The sequence below is a fragment of the Monomorium pharaonis genome, chromosome 6 (genome assembly GCF_013373865.1).
Source record: "Monomorium pharaonis isolate MP-MQ-018 chromosome 6, ASM1337386v2, whole genome shotgun sequence".
NCBI classification, from domain to species: Eukaryota; Metazoa; Arthropoda; class Insecta; order Hymenoptera; family Formicidae; genus Monomorium; species Monomorium pharaonis.
The window spans coordinates 7,699,820-7,716,057 of NC_050472.1; the positions used below are offsets into that span (position 1 = coordinate 7,699,820).

A 16,238-nucleotide genomic window follows, 5' to 3' on the forward strand; every position below is an offset into this window, starting at 1 on the left:
TCGTACTTTTATTTTTGTAATTCTATTTATTAACATTAAGATGTCTTTAATATATCTTTTTTTATAATAATGTGTTTACAAAATTAATATTAAATTATAATTTTTTTGCAAAATACATTTTTGGTTGAACGGAATCATTTTGTAAAAAATTTATAATTTTTTATTTATTGTTTATAAAATTAGTTTTTAATCTAAATGTAAGTTAAATTTTAAAAAGCCTTGAAGTATGAGAACTTAAACCAAATGAATCATATAATTATAGAGTAGAAAAAACTAATTATACATCAGATTAGATATAAGATATATGTACGCGTGTACTAAAAAAAAACAAATTAATTCTAATTTTTTTTAATTTTCCTCTCTCCTTTTTCACGTAGTCATTAAATGTAACAAATAAAAACTGTTTCCTGAGCTCTCCTTCCTAAGTTGCTGATCAAAAGATCATGCGCAGAAATATGGTAGATAATGTATAAAAAGATACTTTGGTTCTATACGTGGTTTATTAAAGTTAGAGTGAGCACTGAGAAGACGTTTGAAAAAAGTTTATCTTTGCCGTATATTAGTTAAAATCATTCTGTTAGTTTTATATGCTACTTTGTAGGAAAATCTTTGAAAAATGTTTGGAATATTCTTTGGTTTTATGTTCGTGACAGCATATGCCGCAGATGAAATACGTGAGTGATAAGTATCTGTTACATATTTAGATGCCTATATTAATTTACTCGAAGAGTAAAAAAAGTACGATTGTTTTAAAAGTGTTTTATTTTATATTATATAAACAGCCTTGGTAAAAATTTCCATTAGAAACAGTTAGACACAATTAGAAACAGTTAGAAAAAGATAGGATTTTTAACATTTTTTAACGGAATTCTATACATTGTATCTGCAAGTTTAAAGAACAGACTCAACTACTATTCCTTTCTATAAGCAACACTATTGCATTTGTAAATGCAGCCAGAAGTTACAATGTATAACTGTATGTATTGATAATTTGTCCGCATATTAAAAATTTATAAGTTTTTGCAGAAATAAATGCTGTATGTTTCTGTTTGTCTCCTGCATACATCAGATTGTGACAATATAAGAATTTATTTGTAATTACGGATATGATTTTCATTCGTTTGTTTTCACGTCCTAAATGCACCGATTGTAGACAGTATCTACCATATTTCCGGATGCTATATCCATTTGTCTTTGTTACAACGTCAGTTTTTACAAATCTATTTGTAATTACGGATACGATTTCTATTCCATTTCTGTTCACATCGTGAACGCACCATGTGAAAACAATTATCCTCAATTGTGAAAAATCGTTAATATTAAAATTTTTGAAATCCCAAAAATCAATAATGTGTATATTTTGCATTAAGAAAGGAATAAGATACGTACGTAAGTTTAAAAAAAAAATAGTATTAAAAATGTGACAGATTGCAAAGGTCCTATATGCAAAAACGGAAAGAAAGTATATAATCGATTTTTAACGAAATGATCCGAATGTATGTATGTAGACGTAACTATACTTTTTTTAAATTAAACTAATTAAGAGTTTATTTTTCTTTCTAGCAAAGAAAAAAAGATAAACTTTAAACTAGTGCAATCAACTAAAAAGATTTTTTTCTAGTTCTATCCGCACGTGCACGTTTTTGTATGCTTTTATTTTACAGACATTTATAACTGGTTTTGAATTTTTCCTTTCCGTTTTTGCTACAGACGACATTATGACGTTTTTAAGACGTCATTGAGACGTCTTATATTCCGATTTTCGACACCCTAAAGACGTCTTTAAGACACATGCTAAAGACGTCTTAAAGATCTATCTGAAAGACATAGGGCCAAAGCACAAAACATGACGTAATGATTAATACAGTTGTAGTCGTAGACGTAGACAACGCACAAGCTTTGTCGTCTAATTATGTTGTATTATAAATTTAACTATGATGTGTATCCAAAGATACATAACCTAATCGTAATTGAATATAATTATAATTATATTTAATTATAGATAAGAGTAAATAATTAAATAAGTTATTATAAGTCAATCGATGTTCTGGAACAGAGCTCGCTTTTTTTCCTTAAATGTGGCGTAATTAATTAGTGCTGTCTTAATCAGCTTTGTAAATTGTTTAAATGTCATTTAGTATAGCAGTAAAACAGGTTTCTATCATTTCTTTAATTCTCAAATGTGTTATTATTTTACTTTTAGAACAACTTGAAATTAAAATAATACTAATTGCTTTTATTATTATATGTAAACAAATCTATAAACATAAAAAAATGGATCATCAATTTATATTACATTTTACAACTAATCTTATTATTTACTTTTCATAGTTGAATATAATTAAATGGCACATTTTAATATTTTAACTCTTAATTTATTTAGATACTAGCTATGCTCTGCCACGCGTTGCTGTGGCTCTCTATTCTTATGCTACGTTTTTTTCAAATTTTCTTTGCTTTCGTTGTTTAACTTTTAAGAGCCTTGCTTTACTGTTGCTCTTTTTACTTTATTTTTGAATAAACATTTATCTATCTTTAATAAATCTAATATTCATTTATTCACGTATTTTTCACTTTTTTTCTAAAAGCTGCCATGGATTTAGAAATCCATTCAAAAGACTGTTTTAAATTCCTTTTTTTCAATAAAATAACAGCCATCTTTATTTTTCTTAATACCTTAATTTAAACATAATAGAAACATTCTTCGTCTCTCCCCGTCTCTCCTGGTCTCTCCCGGTCTCTCCTCGTCTCTCCTGGTCTTTCCCCGTCTCTCCCGGTCTCTCCCCGTTTCTCTCCGTCTCTCCCGGTCTCTCTCCGTCTCTCCCCGTCTCTCTCCGTCTCTCCCCGTCTCTCCCCATCTCTTCCCGTCTCTCCCGGTCTCTTCCCGTCTCTTCCTGTCTCTCACGGTCTCTATCCGTCTCTCCCCGTCTCTCCCGATCTCTTCCCGTCTCAATGTGTCAAAATTTCAATAATATTAATGAAAAACTATTTTTTACACTTAAATTATGGCCATCATTTTTAAAACATCGGTATATCCAAAATCAAACTCCATAAGAACACTCCCGTTTTCGAATGCAACATTGTGTCAAAATTTCAAATCCTGCCATTGATTCTAAATTGTCATATACACGCTAAAAGAAACATTCTCAAATTAAAGGCCTGCATTTATGACCAGTAATAAATCTAATATTCATTTATTCACGTACTTCTAACTAAATTCAATACAACGTTGTGTCAAAATTACAAAAAAATATTATTTAAAAAATATTTTTTAAAATTAAATTATGGCCATCATTTTTAAAACACACGGTATTTCTATAATCCGACCCCATAAGAACACTCCCGGTTACGAATGCAACGTTGTGTCAAAATTTCAAAGCAATCGGTGAATAACTTACGGAGATCTTAAATGAGTAACAAATATTTTACATTTTTATTTATATAGATAATCAGGTATCTACATTTTGATATTATGTATCTACATTTTGATACGCATTACAGTTAGATCTATTATATGACATAATTATACGACAAAGCTTTTGTGCGTTGCCTACGATTACAACTACAACTGTCGTAATTATTACGCCGTGTTTTGTGCTTCGGCCCATACTAAGGACAAGTCTAAAATCTCTATGAGACATTTTAAAAATGTCTCTTTTATACGTCTAGAAGACCTTTTTTAGAATTCTTTTTAGACATTTATAAAAGTTTTATACATTTATGCGGAAGCTCACAGAGTTTTCTCCGAAAAGAGGTACAAAGATCCGTGGAATTCTCTCCATTAGAAGTCAAAAAATCTGTTACGTAGGCTTTGAGAGGATTGAGAGCTCACTATAATTGCTATCGTAAATTAATCTGTCACTGTGGGTGATCTTATATGCTCTCAGGATGTAAATTACATTATGAAAAAACAATATCTAAAAGACGTCTTTAAAAATCGTCTTTATATCTTTAGGACATCTTCTAACAATGTCTAAATGACGACTTAAACGTTCGTCTTTAAGACGTTTTTAATACGTTTTCTAACAATGTCTGAAAGACGTTTTAAAAAACAGTCTGTATGTCGTCTTCTTTAGGACGTCTTTTAACATGTTTGAAAGACGACTTAAAAATTAATCTTTAAGACGTCTTTAAGACATCTTCTAGTAAAATTTAAAGACGTCAGGAGAAAGACGTCTTTAAAACGTCTTTCAGATGTTTTATAGTAGTGTCTTAATGACGTCATGGAAAAAGACGTCTTTTAAATGTCTTCAAGATATGCATGTTGTCTGGGTTGCGTTTTTCACTAATTCTTGCCGGTCGATCGATATATTGCGTTCTCTTCGTTTTTATGCCCCGACTAGTTTAGGCCATATGCCCTCCTCCACGCTCTCTCTTGCTGCTCGGCGCAATTCGGTTTCTCTCGTTTTTTTCCCTTAACCCTTCGGGCTTAGCGACAACCTTCCGAGCTCAGTAGTGCAATTCTGTAACTCGTTAAGAAGCATCGGTATCGCTATACAGTTGTTGCGCAGATATTTTATATGGTAAAAAAGTTGCGCAACGACAGTATAACAATACCGACATCTCTTAACAAGTTACAGAATCGCGGCTCTAGAGCTCTATTTTGACCGACTACCGACAACTATTGGTGTCGTTGCGCAGGCTTTTTGCCATATAAAATATCTGCGCAACGACACTGATAGTTGTCGGTAGGCGGTACAGAATAAAACCCTAGGAGTGGAATTCTGTAACTCGTTATCTCGTCGTTATGTGTTATAACGACAGTTGCGCAGATTATTTTATATGGTAAAAAAGCTGCGCAACTGTCGTTATAACAGTACATAACGACGAGATAACGAGTTACAGAATTCCATCACAGTAGTGCAATTTTGTAACTTGTTAAGAGGTATCGTTATACAGTTTTTAAGCAAATATTTTATGTGGTAAAAAACCTGCACAATGACAGTATTATAATAACGATATCGACACCTCTTAAATATAAAATATCTGCGCAACTGTCGTTATAACACATAACGACGAGATAACGAGTTACAGAATCACATTACAGTAGCGGGATTCTGTAACTCGTTATCTTGTCGTTATGTTTATAACGACAGTTACGCAGATATTTTATACAGGGTGAGTTTTAATGGCTGTCCCAACTTTTTACCATGAGAGATGGAATTACCGACTGAAATTTTAATACACACATCTACAATATATGCATGTGAAAATGCCGTACATGTGTGTAATAAGATTGCAGTCGGTAATTCCATCTCTCATGGTAAAAAGTTGGAACAGCCATTAAAACTCATCCTATATGGTAAAAAAGCCGCGCAACGACAGTATAACGATACCGACACCTCTTAAGAAGATACTAAACTGCTCTGTTTTATCACTAATTTTTTGGACACCAAAATCTTTTTATTGATTGCATGGAATTGAAAATCCTTCTCCAAAATTAAAGTACAGATAGTAACGCGGTGCAATCAATTTCATATAAAAAACAAAAAAGTTAGAAAATTATAGTTTTGTTATCGACTTCTGTAGTCGACTCGTAAAAACATTTGCTGCGTATAAAAGCCACCGCACAAGCTTTTTCGTAACACGTTACGTTACTTTAAGTGCTCCATAAACCTAAGTTCGTACTTAAAATTAAACTTACATCAACGCACAAAGAAACTTTTAACGTAAGTTCTTAAGTTCTTACGTTAAGGCGATGCTGGACTGCCTCTCAAACTTGATCGAGGTCGATAATGTAGAGTCATTCATGCACATCATTAATGAGATTTCGTATATATCTTTTTTATAAATTTGGAAATTCTCTTCCAGAATTAAAGTACACATATTAATATCCATCTGTGAATTGGACTTTATATCGAGAACAAAAAAAATTTTTTTTTATTGCTCTACTTATCGACTTTTTATGCATATATAACCTAAATTTTCGTTTCACAATTTCGTCTCAATTAGACACTAAAATCTAATTTTCAAAACTCGACACTGTTTGTTCTCGTCGTCTACTAGTCTGTGAATACGAATTTCGTAGGTACAAACTGTAGATCTTTTATATTAAGCAAACATTCCCAGCAAACACAAAGTTACATGTAACATGCCTGTTAGTTATAATTTCTCACTCAACAATGTAATTGTAATATAACACACGTGTTATATTACAATTACATTGTTGAGTGGGAAATTATAACTAACAGGCACGTTACATGTAACTTTGTGTTTACTGGGTTGTTATGATGTGACAGCAAATTAACAATTTTTTCTCGTTTTTGGAGGAAATTCCACTCCACAGACTGATAGCAATGCATATTCTTTTATTCCGGAGAAAGATTTCCAAATCTATAAAAGAAATAAAAAGATATTGTTAAACAAAAATTACTATCTTTTTGTTGGTAAAACAGACAACTCCAGCATCCCCTTAAGGATTTCTTTGTGCGTTGATTTAAGTTAAATTTTAAGTACAACTTAGGTTCGTATGGAGTACTTAACGTAACGTAACGCGTTATGGAAGAGTTTGTGCGGTGGCCCTAAAAGTTTTAAACTTTGTACGTATAAAATAAGCATGAGGCGCACTTGGCATTTCAGCAAAAAACAATACTGTGCTTTTAGAATGAGTCCAGTGAACACAGTAATATAGTAGCAATGTAACAGCAATGTAATCAAAAATAACAGGTTACATTACTCTGAAATCACACGTAGCTTACATGTAAGTTACAATTTCCGACTCAGCAATATAACATGTTATCTAACCGTCACACAACAGTTACAAAAAAAATACAATAAAATAAAAAATTTATTTTTTTTTAATTATTTTTATCAACAGCACATACTAAATTTTAGGATAACTTTTTATTAATTAATTAAATTTAACTTATGTTATTTTTTATTTTATTCTTACTTGCCGCTGTTAGGTTTAAACCCGAGACCTTAGAATGACGAACCTTGTACTCTACCTGCTACGCCAATTTGACTCATCGATATGGGTACTTAGTCTAGGAACTTTAGAAAAAAGTTTTCTGTGTTTAAGGAAATCCTATCTGTTTTATTGACAGAATTGTACAATTTGTTCCAAAATCCTTGTCTACAATTAAAGTATAGACGATAACAGTGTGCGGAATACATAAACTTTAATTCTGGAGAAGGATTTCTAAATCTATAAAAGAAATACATATAAAATTTTGTTAATAACGTGCCTAAATGACTCTACATTATTGACGTTGATCAAATTTGACGAGAAGTTTAGCATTCCTTAACGAGTTACAGAATCGCACTACAGGGGTTTTATTCTGTACTGGCTACCGACAACTATCAGTGTCGTTGTGCAGGCTTTATGCCACATAAAATATCTGTGCAACGATACCAATACTTGTCGATAAGTACCGTCGATAGGCGGTACAGAATTGAGCCCTAGAACACGTTTAAGTTAATTAAGATTTGCCCAATTCTTAAATTATTTCATTCCCGCGTTAAGACCTTCCTGGTAAAAATTTTATTAGAAACGGATAAAACATGCATCTCATCCGTTTTTAATCCTATTTACTATAATATGTGTTTCTTTTCCTACATTTACAGATAAAAACAATTATAAAATGTTGCATATTGTACAGGACTGTATGTTGCGTAATTGCTGTGGGCTGGCTCTTGCACGTGGGATCGAGCGCTCTCCGCGAATACCTAGCGGCGCTAACTGTATTTAGGGGAGGACGGGGGAATTGGAACCACGGGGTAATAAGAATAACCTTAAAAACAAATGACTCGCGCATAACACGTCCGAACTCGCGCGTGAGTTACTGCCTATAGAGCACCGCTTCTTCCGACAGTTGAATGTTTCACCAGTTTTGTTTTGTTTATCCAGGAGAGCGTTGTGTTTTTGTCCTTTTTCTTACAATATTCATCGACTTTTTCTTAAGCAAATAAGTAGTTTTAGTTTCTATTAATTTAATTCTTTCTTTCTTTATTGATACTGTCATATATTTACTTTACTAACAAAACATTTAAAATTAAAAAAGATTTTTTTGAATAATTTTTTTTTATCACTGACAAAAAATTATTCCAACGGGATAATTAGAATCAACTCTAATGTGGTAATCAGAACTAGCTCCAATTACTCCAGGCATACATGTTTGTTTTGTTTGTAGAATTTATAAAAAAGATCTAGAAACAGACAAAAACAACATTCAGTAATATTAACAGCGTCGTTTTTGAAGAAAGTTTGAGAAAGTTTTAAAGAAAGTTAAATTTAATGATTGAACTGATCTAAATTAATAGGAATATGATAAGACTATTTATTAAAATATTTGATTTGTTTATTATTTTCATAAATAAGTATTTTACTCGCTTTAATGTTTCGCATAAGCAATGCATCTCATTACCCTTAAGGTGTTTCTTATTGCCCAGTGGCTGGGGTAATGGGAGTTTTTGTTGAGTTTCGAAAAAAGTAATTTTTTTTATTGATTTAATTAAAATTTAAATATTTATGCTATGCTAAATTAAAGCTTTATAATCCTTTATTTTAATAATAAATAGTTGAAATAAATACTCAGTGATTGTAACACATTTATTTCAGTTTTTCTCTAACTGGTGCCAATTCCCCCGTTTTCCCCTACTATGCGTTTTTTTCTCTGCATTTACAGAGAAATGTTAGTGTTGTTTAACATAACAAATTACATATTTTGACGTGGTTTTATGACAAGCATGGTAATATGGCTACCACAAAACCAAATATAAAGAACTGGTTTTATTATAAAAAGTTCTATTACAAAATTATATAAAAGAGACTCGGCTAGTTGTTACATCTTTTTTTAAATCTTTTTTACACAAAACTAACAACTAAAATGCAAACCGTAGCATTTTTTAATAGCTACATCTTTAAACTAAACATAAATAATGTTTTAAATTAAATAGTATTGCTAACTTAAATGCATAAATAAGAAATATGAGATGACTACATTTGTTGCAATTAATTCCATATGCAGGGTAGGTTGTCACACTTACTAGGGCTAGCTGTTACAGATCAAGTTTTCGTAATCTAATACATGTTATAGATAAAAATTAAAGAAGAATTGTAAAATTTTTATTAATACATTTTATTAAATATTAAAAACAATATACATACATTTAAAAAATTAATAGAAATTAAATTGTACAATTCTTTTTTTGAATCGTGAAATATTGTATAAGATCCTGAAATTTCCTCAACAGTTACTGCTGCTGTTACGCTTTGCTATTACTTACAAGTGTTACTTGTTAGATGTTATGATGCATCAATGGGGCTGATTGTCACAAGCAGACAGCTGTACCCCGTTAACAGCCTCAGTCTATCATATTTAGATACTTTAATTATTGCTTAAACGAAAGTATGTTTTATATAAGATATCAGTAGTCATTGATATTTATCATTTAAAATCAAAGATTTTTAAGAAATATTTTGAATAACGATATAATTGTTAGATATGTAAATATAACATTGAATAAATCAGTGATTTATTTTACTTTGGGTTATACAAAATTAAAAACCTTTTTTATTTATAAAACTATGCTACTCAGCTTGAAATAACTAACTGAAACATTAGCACAATGTTCTGATGGAAATATGAGATTTTTTACAGATTTTTGTATATTTTTTTCTATTTTACTGCAATGTCATGTGTAACAACATGCCCCATGTAACAACTAGCTTTGATCTTCCCATATTTATATAAAATAAATTAAGTTATTAAAAAATGGTGGCATAATTGTGAAAAAAGGTAAAGGTATATACATATAGACTTATTTAATAAAGATAAAATTTTTGGGTTTATACATAATCTTTTTTTTCTATCACAATAATAATTTATACATGTCACGAATTATTGGTTAACAATAGTGCGACAATCGATTTATCAAGCGATTTTTTTTATATGAAGATGATTAAAAGTGACTATATTACCAGCACGCTTAAGTGACTATACAAAATTTTATATCATTGTTTAACTTTGTATAACTCGAAATGTATACAACGGAATAAAAAAATAAATTACAAAAAATACTCAAGTGTACATACATTTATGTGATATAATACGTTTAAGTTTAAAAAAACTGAGAAAGTATGTGTAATTAAATGTTAAAGTGTACCTTAAAATGGTTTTAAAATGCTCGAAATTAAAAATGTCTTATAACAAACGTTGGCTATTTTGTATATTAACTCTCCATAACGGTAAGGTACTAAACAAATGATTCCATAAGTAATTACTAAAATTTGTCAACTAAAAATGGAGATAATACAAGTGACAATAATAACTTTTTCTTCTATTATTGTAATTTAATACAGTCAGTGCAGTTTTGTGTTTAATATCCAAAACATTAAATATCATGATATTTAAGGAATGGATAAACGGTAATAAAAAAAGTTGCTTAATAAGAAGAGCTAATTTTCAAAATCTCAGACAATATATATGTTTTAAAAATTAGTATTTATAATATATATTACCTGGTTCTTGATCTTCATAATCGACGGAAAACGGTGTGTTCCAATCAGATTCAAAATTTTAAAATTAAAATTCCTTGCATATGTTTGTAAAAAATACATTTTAGAATAAGTCTTATAAAATGTTATTTCACTTGTGTATCTTTATAAAAATTAAGAATATCTAACAATAATCTGCTTTTTAAAAAAATTTAAAGTTAAGAAAATTCTTTTGATGGTTATTTTAGAAGAGATTACTATAAAAATAAAAAAATACAATATTTGGTGTAACAAAAGACAAAAAATTTACATTTGATTTTAATGTAAAATCATATATTGCTGTATTCTACATAGTATATAAAAATTTAGACTGTTAAAACAAAATTAGTTAAGTAAAATAAAAGTCAACATCAGCTCAACTATAAAAATAAATATATAAATTAGTATCTGCAGGGCTGTGAATATATATATATATATATATATATAATTATGCCTCTAAACATTTTGTTTGCGTAAATTTAAATTTGTTATATTAGAATTTTGAAATAATTGTTATCAGGGAGAGTCCAACTTGCCAACAATCCCAATTGCCTACAGCTTCGTTTACATACAAATTTAGCAGAGCTGCTCGATTGCTCACATTCCCGATTACCTACAATTTCAATTGCCTACAGCTTCATTTGTACACACGAAAATAATTAAGGTACAAGAGTAGGATTGCACACATGACATTATTGCGCCCATACACATTGCACGCACGACAATATTACGCGCAGACACATTGCACATGATATTATTTCGCTCATGACATTATTGCGCATTTGCATATTGCACACATGACATTATTGCGCACGTATACATTGCACACATGACAATTACCACATGGGTTTGCGACTTTCTTGGCAAAGTGAGGTCTATCTTTCTCTTTATTTTTAATTTACTTTTATTTTTATTTTTAATATAGTATATCTCGAAAACTAAAGCAGTTAGCTCTATAATAAGATCTATATAATTTTTTGTTGAGCATAAAAAATACTATCAAAAACCATGGTCAAATTAAGGCGCCCAAGTTATTGGAATCGTGCCTTCAGAGTGTATGAGCGCAATGATATTATATGTGCAATGTGCGTGTGCGCAATATTGTCATGTGTGCAATGTGTATGTGCGCAATAATATCATGTGTGCAATGTGTATGTGCGCAATAATTTCATGTGTGCAATCCGAATGTATGAAACAGTGACATGTGTGCAATGTGGTATAAGCGTAATAATATCTTGTATGCAATGTGGATGTGCGAAATAATGTCGTGTGTGCAATGTGTATGGGCGCAGTAATGTCATGTGTGCAATCCTACTCTTGTATCTTAATTATTTTTGTGTGTGCAAACGAAGCTGTACGCAATCGGGATTGTAGACAATCGGGAATGCAGACAATCGAATAGCTTTGCTAAATTTGTGTGCAAACGAAGCTGTAGACAATTGAGATTGTAGGCAAGTGACGCTCTTTTATTCTATCCAGTAAATATTAATTAATATATTTTAAAATATTTAAAATAATATTTTAGTGATACGAAATGATCATTTTGCAACAATAAAAATATTTTTGCTTAAAAAGTTGTGTAATAATAATTTAGACAATAACTATTACATATTTAAAAGGGATTATTTTTATAAATCAGCTAAGATTTATAAAAATCAGCTAAGTACCTCTTTGCTATGTAACTAATAATTGAACATAAAAATTAGAAGAAAATTGTACAGAAAATTATCACAACTTTATTAAGATATTTTATTAAAATATAATTATTAATAAATGCTTAAAATAATTCAAATAGTTACATACGTAACAATATTATCAAATTTAATTATTTGAAATATTTTAATTTATGTTGATAATATGCTGGAGTAATTTATATATGTTTGAGCTCCGTTCTTTTTATCTTATTATATATTTAATGCAAACTACAAGTTAATGTAAATAATTTGATCTCTTTTTAGCCTCCTTCATCCATCCGTGTGGTCGTAAAGATCCCAATTACAGTCAATGCTTCGTGGACAACGTTAATAGTGTAACGAAGAAGATTTGTACATTTGGATTACCGGAATTCAATCTTCCTCCGCAAGAGCCAATAATTATTGATAAAGTAGTTATTTATGACACGGATAATCTTAAATTGAGTCTCAAAGATGTAAATGTAAGAGGATTTTGCAATCTTACTGTAACTTCACATTACGCATCTCCTGATAGACGTCATCTTGAGTTTAATTTTACATTAAAAAATCTTACCACGGACTCCGTATATAACTTTGACATACGTTTATTGGTATCACTTGCTAATGAAGGACTAATTCATGTTACTTCAGGTATCATAAAATATTCAATTTTATATTAAATTAGAACGCAAGTTTAAAGACATTTACTTTAACATAAAAAATTTATAATTAGTTTTTTATTGTATTAAAATTACTAATTTATGTTTTTTTCCGTAGATGATGTAGACGGAAAGGTAACCATGGATTTGAAAGAGGTAATCAAGAACGGTAAAAAACAAATATATGCATCGAAAGTAAATACTATTTTTAAAATTAATAAATTCAATTATGAGTTTGATATAAGTGAGAAAAACTTGGCTCAACTACACGAAGCTTTGAGCAAAATCATAAAGGAAAACGAGAACGAAATATTAGTAAATTTTTGCCGAAAGCAGAAGAAGCAGTCTCCAAACTAATAATTTCTATCATTAATACTGTAGCTCATAATAGATTTGAGCAATTGTTTCCCGATGAAGCATAGAATGTCTAAAGTACTGCTCCATTCTTATATTTGAAACATTTTAGTTTATCTTTAGATATTGTACGGATCGCCTTATTGACTACAGAGCATCTGAAAATAAATTAAGATAATAATCATATGTTTAATATGAAACTATGAATACTAGCCAGATTACAAATACAAGATATTGAGATTCTTCATCACAAAGTCGTTTTATGCACTGTAATGCAATTCAATTCAATTAAAATAGAAAAATAAAATATATTATATATAGGTAATATATTTTAATTATATTAGTTTATATCTAATAATGCGATCCGATTCTATTAAAGAATAATCAACATATATTAGTTGTAATTAATATTTCAATTATATTAATAACAACATTACAAAAAGTTAAAAAAATATTTAATTTTATTTAAATAATGAAAAAAAGTATTAGGTAATTATTATAAATTACTATTGAAATAGATTAGTACAAAATAATATAAAATAGAAATGTTATTTTCATCTTTGTATCACTTTGATACAACGTTGAAACGTTATATTTATTAGAATAAATTTCTTAGAATAAAAATATTAAATTGTTATTTGACATGTAATATTTACAAACAATGTTTAAGAATTGATATATTTAATTTCTGTAAATGTATATTAGAAAATGCTAATATGATACTATATTTTCTAATTATAAATTTAATACTTAAAATTAATAATGCCTTTTACATAACAACAAAAAAATTAGAATTAATAAAAATTGTCAATATTGGCAAAAAATGGGAGAAGGAGGGGTGGTTGAGAGAGGTAAAAAGGGAGAAAGAGGAGGGGTGGAAGAAGGAGTGGAGAGTGAACGAGAATGGATAGATGAGTGAGATTAATAAATCTAATTTTGTAAACGGAAACGGAAGTTCTTAGTAATAGGGCGCGTAGGAAAAGATTTTGTGTGTGTGTGTGTGTGTGTGTGTGTGTGTGTGTGTGTGTGTGTGTGTGTGTGTGTGTGTGTGTGTGTGTGTGTGTGTGTGTGAGCAATGACGGTTTAGAGTACGGTAGAATTGGAGCGGCGTAAGGCGGAGGCGAGGCAGAATGCAAAGAATGACTGTAATATTGTATATGTATAGAGAGAATACATTTACTGGCAATAACTGTAAGAGAATCAGATAAAAGCAATAGGACATGGAATGCGTGTATGGACAATGATTGTTCTGGCAATAAATTATAGAGACGCGTAATAGAAAGCTGTAAAGAATGAAAGTGTTATAGAGTGGCGATGATTGTATTTCTGAGGGGACCAATAAATACATTACTAAAAATGTTAAACATAAAAATGAAAAAGCCCATATCATTCTTGGCGCCTAATCATATGATAATCGTTAGTGTTTGAAAACCAATGAAGATGCGGCATGCAATTTAGGAAAGCTAAAAGCTTATGAAAATTAAAAAAAAGATTATTATTGCATTAGGAAAAAAATTGAATATTTCCAACTCTAAACAGCTTAATGAGACGTTTTTAAGCAACTAAGTATTCCGTTTTATATAACAACATCTTTAAGTATTTCTACAAATTCACTTTTTTATTTTTTTTTAAATTATATTATTTTATTCTCAGAATTTACATCAAAAACATAAACATTTTTTTTATTTATTTGATTTAAATAAACATCATAATAGTGGAATATTCTTTTACAAAAACTAAAATAATATACAAAAATTAGTAATTAAGCAAATGCTTGTCGTGCATTAATTTTAGTCTTACATTTATAAATATCAATAACATACACTCTTGGAAATACAGAAAAATTCCGAGCGTTAAAACATAATGTTATATTTCATATATACTTGATATTTCCCTAGAATCTATAAATTGTAAAAGGAAAAGACAAGACTTGTTATTGGTCAGGGAAAAATATTTAAGGCTAGAAAAGTTGCATTAAAAGTTTAACGTTAATATTGAAAGTATAGATCTAATGTAAGCATTGAAAATTTAAGTCAAATGTTGGATATAGAAAATACAAGTTCAATATTAATGGTTGAATATACTGCAAAAGAATATATATACATTGCTACAAAACACATTTAATTAATTTATATTAAACACTCACAGTAAAAAATAGTTGTAATACAAAAAGTATTATATTAAAATGTATTATAGAAAATTTTTACATTTAAATAAATTAATATTCCTTAAATAAAATGTTTATAAATTAAAATTTTTTACTATAACAGATATATCTTTGATTTAATTTACTAAATTAGTAATAATGTAACAATATTTTATTTATATACGGTCATATTGATGGCGATACAAATGTGAAAAACTAGTATACAGCGGTCGTGCAATTTCAGCACGTAAATTAGTGAATGTTACAAAATAAACTAGCGACATTCGAAAAGCAGCAATCTGTAACCCAGGTCCACATTTCCTGTGAGTTACGTGTATTGTAACTTGCATCTGGGACAGTGATAAGTGTGGCAATCTTGGACACTGTGTCACAATTTCTCTTCAAACTTATCCGATTTCTTAATACTAAAGGCAATTGAAATTTTTGCGCAATGCATGCCGTATAACATTTAAAGGAATTTCTTCTTATTTAATAAAAAATTAAAACTCTTAGGTAGGAAAAGAAACAATTTATATTAAATATACTTGTATTTTGTTTCATCATATTTTGATTTAATAATGATAAAAATAGAAGTGCATTTAACAATTAGAAAACTTTCATAAATGATAATATCTATTATGTTTATTTAATTATGGAATGCTGGATATTTGTAAATAACCTTAGAGCTATTTCTATATTATTTTTGATTTTAAAAGACTTTTTGTTTAATCTATGCTCTAGTAAAATTTTTTCTTAAAATTTTTCTACGAATTAAAATCTACTTTTATCATAATTTTCTGTACAATTAGAAAAAATTATCTAAAATTTAAAATTTCTTAGAATTTTTAGAATATTTTAAAATATTAAAAATATATATATATATATATATATATATATGTGTGTCAAAAATTTTGAAAAAAAATGTATAC

At 29.1% G+C, this 16,238-nt stretch overlaps 1 protein-coding gene across 2 annotated transcripts; it reads left to right on the forward strand.

Annotated features, from left to right (window-relative positions):
• Nucleotides 1-465: 465 nt before the first annotated feature.
• On the forward strand, nt 466-13,555 carry LOC105839958. 2 transcript variants are annotated; one of them, XM_036288309.1, is made up of 3 exons: nt 466-674; nt 12,436-12,632; nt 12,928-13,025. In XM_036288309.1, exons 1-3 carry the CDS (start codon nt 617-619, stop codon nt 12,934-12,936), a joined length of 264 nt encoding a protein of 87 aa, XP_036144202.1. In that variant the 5' UTR covers nt 466-616; the 3' UTR covers nt 12,937-13,025. The 2 variants fall into 2 exon arrangements, with proteins under 2 accessions (XP_036144202.1, XP_036144201.1); XM_036288308.1 differs by having other exon boundaries at nt 471-674; nt 12,436-12,801; nt 12,928-13,555.
• Nucleotides 13,556-16,238: the final 2,683 nt, after the last annotated feature.